General features: G+C 31.8%; 1 protein-coding gene across 1 annotated transcript; it reads left to right on the top strand.

The window, feature by feature from the left end:
- Positions 1-2117: 2117 nt before the first annotated feature.
- LOC146954582 (uncharacterized) lies at positions 2118-6212 on the top strand. Its single transcript, XM_085717155.1, has 9 exons — positions 2118-2343; positions 3195-3272; positions 3395-3645; positions 3733-3939; positions 4029-4121; positions 4223-4327; positions 4418-4789; positions 4915-4997; positions 5977-6212. The coding sequence occupies exons 2-9, from the start codon at positions 3197-3199 to the stop codon at positions 6044-6046; spliced, it is 1257 nt and encodes a 418-aa protein (XP_085573281.1). The 5' UTR covers positions 2118-2343; positions 3195-3196; the 3' UTR covers positions 6047-6212.
- Positions 6213-7554: the final 1342 nt, after the last annotated feature.

The raw sequence follows: 7554 nt of genomic DNA, 5'->3' as shown, positions 1-7554 counted from the left end.
TTGTTTTCTGTTTTTAAGTAAACTCATGTACGATTCATATTTTTTAAAGAAATTTTATAAAGATGTTTAGAATATTATAACAATTTTTCCAACGAAAATTCATATTTAATCCATCCATTGTTAAAAAATATTAAATTTGTGAAAAAAATCCAATAATATGGAAAGATCTTTTTACGCAATAAAAGAATTTTATCGGGATTATCTGTTTTGTAAATCTTGTATTGCTCAATTACAATTTCAATCGACATGATTTATGTATTACTTATTTCTTCAAACAAATATTATGAATAGCATAAACCATAATAGCAAAATGAGGTATATTTGCAATGACTAAAATCGAAGAAAAGATTTTTATATTATAAATACTAAAAGCAAACATTGATATATTAAATGAGGGAGTGGGAGCGGTTGACGCTATTAAATTTTGGGAACGAATGCGGCATAAAGTCGGTAACACAGAAAGTATCTCTTTATGGAGTGTTCCTTGGTTAGTGAAGTTCTTTTGTGGAGTAGATTTAGGCGCCGGAGGGTTAGGAAGTTCTTTTGTGAAGTTCTTTTATGGTAGCTGAAATGAGTATGTTAGGTTGGAGGGTTGATGGAAGGGGTTGAAAGTGGCGACGGAGACTGTTCGCTAGGGAAGAGGAGCAGGTAGTGCAGTGTGATTCTCTATTCGATAACATTTTTTTCTTGCATGATAATGTTTTGCATAAGTGGATTCGGAAACATGATCATGATGTTGACTATTGTGTAAATTGTATTTATAGTATTCTCAATCAGAATGACGAAATGGGTAACAATTTGCATAACGACATAATTTGAAACAAAGCAGTGCCTCCAAGTGTCGCTTCTTGCTTGGAGGCTTTTTAATAAACAGATTCCCACCATGTGGGATAATTTGACTCATCGGGAGGTTGTTTTGTTAGTCTCGTTGTTGCATTCACATGGCTACGAGAATGAGTAATCAATTAACTATCTATCTATTTATGGAGTGTAATTTTAATAAAGTATTTGGCATCTTCATATCTTTGATGGTTGTTGATTTATGCAATTCAAGATGTTTAATGTTTGATTTTCATTATTAGTGGTTTAATCGGTCACTTTGTATTAGGTATATGCCACTCAGGAGTGATGCTTTTGGCTTTGCTTTCGAATTTTGCCTTTGTTTGTTTTTTTTACTTGACTTTGATCCATTCTAGGCACATCTTGTACTTCATAAGGATTTTTCAATTATTTTAATTGGGTTCTTTAAAAACAGATATATTAAATTTTATTTATAGTTCCTTTAAATATCTTAAATAAAAAATGGTTAATAAGTTTTTTTTAGAGAAGGTTAAGTAAGTTTTGCTCCCTATAAATATCTTAAATTCTATTTATAGTTCCTTTAAAAAATTCAGCAAAGTTTTGGTCCTCTAAATGTTCTTCATCACGGCTTTTGTTTTTTGTTTTTAAGTAAACTCTTATGTACAAGATGTTTAAAGATGTTTTATAAAAATGTTGAATATCATAATAATTGCTCCGACAAAATCATATTTAATTCATCCATTGTTAAAAAAAATAAATTTGTGCAAAAAAATTCTATAATATCCAAAACAAAACTCCATAAAATAATTTAAAATTTCAAAAAATACATATGATTTTATTTAAAAGTAGGGAGTAAGAAAAAATTGTGATAAAAAACATTTGGGAGCCAATATATATATATATATATATATATATATATATATATATATATATATATATATATATATATATATATATATATATAACCAAAATCTCATCTATGGAAAAAGTTAACGATTGCTCCCGGAACACTTTTTAAACACTTAAAGTGGCAAGATTTTATGAAAGTTTGTGCATTTATTATATTGGAAATTAAAGCCTTTTTTTTAATAATTTCTTTAATAAAAATGCTTAAAGAGTGTCCTGGGACTATGAGAAATGTTTGTTTTTTTTAAGAAAAGACTATAAGAAATGTTAACGAGTGTCCCAGACACTTTTTAAACACCTAATAGCCATAAACTTATTTAACAAAAAAACTTAATAGAATTATAATTTTTAACAAAAAATTGGCGGCATTGTTTAGCGCTAAAATAATTGAGCACTTTCTCTAACTCTTCGGTAACTGATACCCATTATCTCCTTCTACTCAAACATATACCCACTAACGTTTCTTCAGTGAAAGCAAGAAACTCTGCACAATATGGAGGTAATGAGAGAGACCAAGCAACGCTAGAGTATTTTGCAGATTCAGATAAATAGCCTTCAAATCTCTTTCAATTTCTTGCAGATTCATAGTTCCCATTCGAATTTCTTTCACATTCAGAATTCAAATTTCTTCCCCAGGTAAGTATTTTGCTGCCTCTGAAATATAGTTTGATTTCTTGAATCATTTACATGCTACGTTTTTCCTTTGATCAATTTTGGTAAAATGTTTGATTGCATGAATGGGTTGTTTATGGGTTTGTCAATGATTTGTTTCCGCTGGCTTTCTCTCTCGATCAAAATCTAGGGTTATTTTTGTTTGACCGTGAATGTTGCTAAAAGGGGAAGAATTGGGGATATGAATGAATTGTGGGATCCGGGGGATTGCCTTTTAAGGTAGTGGAGTCCGAAGGATTGCCTATTGCGGTTATTTTAGCGTAGTGGGGTTTGTTTGGTTCAAGGGATTGGGGGCTGTTGCTGTTTTATTTCTGTAGGGTCTGTTAGCAGTTTCTGTTGTTTTCTGATACTGCTTTTGTTAACCTGCTGTGGTGAATCGGCAAGGCCTGTGGTTTTTTGCTCCTTCTGGTGGAATGTTCAGCTGTTACTAGGCTGCAATCCTGGGTTTCAGCTGCTGTTCTGTTATTTAAGTGGTGGATAATGATTAGTTTTAGCTATGGTTGTGTATTTTGGTGGGTTTCATCAGATTACAAGGCCATAACTTGTTACCGTCACAGTTTCGATTATTTGGGGGATTGTTTTCTTCCCCTATTGTTTCTCTATTACTACTGCTTGTATTTTTCATTACTTGGATGTATTGTTTAATAAATTTTGCAATTATGAAAAAAAATTACTCATGTCACAATATCAAAGTTAGCGTTGTGTTCGGTGTCTGTATATCTATGTGTCATTGCTTCATAGACAAGTTGTGCTGATATGGTTTTGTTCGTGATAATTATTTGATGATTTAATATAATGTTATTTATTTTATTTAGTTATGGCACCCCCAAATCATGATTCAGAGACACAACTTCCAAATTCTTCAAATAACAATATAAGTCAACATCAAGAAGGTACTTAATTGATTTTCTTACTTTAATTTTTATTGTTCATATACTATTTGTTCTTATATTTTTATCTTGAAATTTCACATTATACTTCTCTTCATTTTCTTTTTTGATTAAAAATGCTACAGAATGTTCTAATGCACAAAAAGTTGGAAGGGGAAGAACTATTGGCTTAAGTGTTGCAAAAAAGAAAAAAAAGAGCGCTACTGGAAAATTGCATGTTGTTATTCCGACAGATAAAATGGTAGCTGTTGGATCAGGAGCTGCTAATTTTGTGACTGAGATCTCTATTGTTGTCCTAAAAAATGCACCTTTTAATGTCAAGAAATGGAGAAAAATTCCACAAGAGACAGAAAACAAGATAGTAGCAAAAGTTTTGGTAAATCATAATCTTGTGCCTTTTTATTTTATTTGATTGCTTTTATAGAGTACTCACTATAGTTTTCATTTTAATTGTTGAGTGCAGGATACTTTTGATATTGATAATACAAAGCATAACAGAGATGTTATTATTGATACTGCTAAAAGACTATATCGAAATCATAGATGCAGATTTCATAAACACTTTAGCCAATACAAGACAAATGAGATAGCTTTGGAACATAAACCAGATGATTTAAGTGACGAAGATTGGAAGTACTTGGTAGATTATTTTTCAAGTCCTGAATTCAAGGTATGTTTGTGTTAGATTTACTATATAAATATAGGTAATTTAATTCTATATGTAAACATCTACTATATTTCTACTTGTGTTATTTACAGGAAATTAGTAACAGGAACAAATCGAATAAATCTAAACAAGTTATTAATCATAGATGTGGAAGGAAGTCATTTCAAGCTGTTAGCTATGACGCGGTAAAATATAAAATATCAAATCTCCTTTTTTTTGGTATATTTGTCATTGACTTGATAACTTATATGTATTATATTTTGTGATGATGAAAATTTGCTTTTAGAGAGATCCTGAAACCAAAAAGGAGCCCAACTATAAGGATTTATGGAGAATGACTCACACAAACAACAATGGAGAATGGATAAATGATGCTTCTAAGGAAGTTCATGTATGACATCCTTTTTTGATTTGTTAAACATATATAATTGTGATTAATTTTTTATTCTAGTTTTAATTTATAATTTACATTTTTAAATAGATGAAGGTTGAAGAAACTTCTTCAGTTTACTTAGAAGCTGGATATGCTGATAAAGATGCCATTGCGAATACTGCTTTTGAAGCAGTTGTGGGAGAGCGATCGGGATATTGTCGTGGCTTAGGAGCTGGAATTAAACCCCAAAAAGGAAAGTCTGTCACAGGTTTGCAAGAACAATTAGAAAAGGAGCGTGAAAATAGACAAGATATAGAGATGAAGTTAAAAGAAGTAGAGACTCAACTCGAAAAGGAGCGAAACATGAGAGAAGAAATGACAGCAAAATTTGAAGAGAGTCAAAGGCAACTAGAAGAAAAGATGGAGAAACAATTTGAGGAAAAAATGGCAAATATGTTTAGTCAAATGATGAATTTCCAAGTAAGTATATAAATAACCGTAGTTGGTGCAAAAATATAATAAATTTTTTATTTTTATTATATATTAAAATCTCTTTGTTTATTTTATTAAATTTGTCATGGGTGTTATTTTGAACATTTTTACAGGGTATCGGTGGACAATTTTCTAGTGCACTTAATATAATGTCTGGACTTGTTCACAAGGATAATAACACGACTTCAGAGAAATTGTAAGTAATTTTTCTTGACTTTTAGCATACAATTTTGTCCAAATTTTATTTCGAGTTGAGATGGATTGGTGGAGACACGATTTGATGCATTTGTGAAGATATTCTAATTGAGAATTCGTTTTAGCAATTCGTTTTTGTGCTCAACTGTGATGTTCATTTTGGTGTGGTAGTGATTACTGTTATGGTGCAGTAGTGATTACTTTGGCCACTGTTTTCCTTGTTTTTAGTGGTGTTCTGCTGTGTAGTTTTTCTGTTCAACTGGCTTTTGGCCTTTTATGTATACTGCCCTCTTGCCCTGTAGGAATTGCTAGTGCCGAGCAAGCACGCGTAAACTTGCTTCCATTGTTTCACAGTGTGTGGTTTATGATTTTAGTTAGATGCTATTGTAACTATCTATGTGAGTTCAAATTTGAAAAGTTATATTTGGTATTAGTTCATAATGCCTAGATGTCGGTAAATGGTGATGATGTTATGTTATGAATTGAACACATCTATGTTGGATAGTTAGTGTTGAAGCTTATACTGAATAATAGTAAATTCAAGTATGTGTAATGTTAAGTAAATTTGTTGGACTATCAAAGTTGAATCGTTGTGGTATCATGTACTTTTTTTCCTAAGAATCAATGACTTATTTTGGAAGTATAATGTAGTAAGCATTTGTGGATGGTGCATCCCACACTACTATGCTTTGTAATGAATCTAAAAACTAGGTGTTTGTTTCTGCACTCCTACATTATTTTTGTTTGCTGGTTTGACATAGCTAAATACAAGTTTGGATTTGGTTAAGATACACATAATGAATATATGCTGAAGTTGGTGGATTAATGCTTCAGCTGGTTATTGTTTTTTGGGTTTTGCTAATTTGACAGACACATTTGAAACATATTCTATATGATATTTGTTTTATGCTTTTCTTCCATTCATTAATTGTATAGAAAAAAACACATTAAATATTAATTCGACTATGTTGAAATTGCAGGTCAAGTAAGGATGATTCAACTGCTTCACAAAAGAAGATTCAAAGAAAAGCTACAAAAAAGAAGAATTAATATTGTTGTGGAGCCACAATTTTATTTGTTATATTTGTTAAGTTTTGAAATTTTTAGTTTTTCTTTTTTATGAGAAAACCATTTATGATTATTAGTTTTTGTGTTAAGGATAATTTATGGCATTTTATATTTTTAATGTTATAGTACTTTGCATATTTACATTAAACTTGTTCATTTTTTACATTAAAAATATTATGACTTATATTCTAATGTAATTTACTTTTGAATAGTTATGACGATTTAAATTACAAATGTGATTGACACTAATATAGCTTCACATTCAGCTGCAGTTGGAATAGAGGGAAAAACCTTTGAGTGTAGAGGTGTCAATAGAGCCCCAAATTTCAAAGCCCACTCAAAAAAGCCCCCACCAAGCCCACTAAATTAAAGCCCCCTAATTCCCAAAATTATTTGGGGCCAAGGCCCACTATAAAATCTATTTATTTGTGGGCCTAAAAAAGGCCCATATTAATTATTTCAAATTTTTTTTTGGCAAAAAAATTGTTTTACGGTAAAAAAAAAATTTCGGTAAAAAAATGTTTTTTTACGGTAAAAAAAAATGTTTATAGAAATTTTGGGACTTGGGGACTTTTGATTTTTTTATTTGTGGGCTTGCATAAATGTGGGCCTTTTAATCTTGTGAATTTTCAAGCCCACTTACTATGTGGGCTGGGGCCAAAACTTCAAGGCCTCATGATATTGACACCTCTATTTGAGTGAGCTTGGATAAGTTGTCCATGGCTGTCTCGAAAACAAATACAAACACCAAATTTTCCTTCAGCTTCAAAAACGGCGCAATCTACGTTACACTTGATCCAATCTGTCGGCGGTTTAGACCATACTAGAGTAGCAGAATGCACATTATCATTGGGACGGTTGCACCACTTGAAGTCTCGAACAATATCCAATGTTATGACACAAGATGTGTTTGCATTGACTGGTTTTTGCTCCCATAAACAAGCATTACGTGCGCGCCAAATACTCCATAAGATAGCTACAAATCTAGCACAATTGTCTTCCTCAAGCGCTTTAAGAATGGCAAAGATAATAGCGAAAAAACTGCCACTGGACGTCATGTACGGTACTATCATACCCCAAAGATTTGCCGCTTTCCAACAATCAATATCAAACTTACAATGCATAAAAAGGTGCATTTCATCTTCTAGGTCGTTATTATTGCATGTAACACAAGCTGACTGACAAGGTACTCCACGACCTTGCAAATTAGACCGTGTAGGTAAACAATTACGAAGCAATCGCCAGCAAAAATGTTTGATTTTAGGTGGAACATGTAATGACCATATCAACTTCCAATCTCCCGAGACATGATAGTTTGATCGTTGGTCTAAAATACTCAAGCACATCTTGTAGGCAGATTTGATTGTGTATGAGCCATTAGAAGAGGCATTCCAAATAATTGTATCAGAATCGGCTCGAGAGTGCAAAGGTATCTTACAAATATCGGATGTATCTTGCGTGCTCATGATAGAAGCAATAAAGTCTCGATT

This window comes from Medicago sativa, chromosome 1 (assembly GCF_051527215.1).
Source record: "Medicago sativa cultivar Bolivia chromosome 1, Bolivia_mono, whole genome shotgun sequence".
Lineage (NCBI taxonomy): Eukaryota > Viridiplantae > Streptophyta > Magnoliopsida > Fabales > Fabaceae > Medicago > Medicago sativa.
Note: the sequence above shows the minus strand (reverse complement) of the source record. Positions and strands in the feature narration are given on the sequence as shown.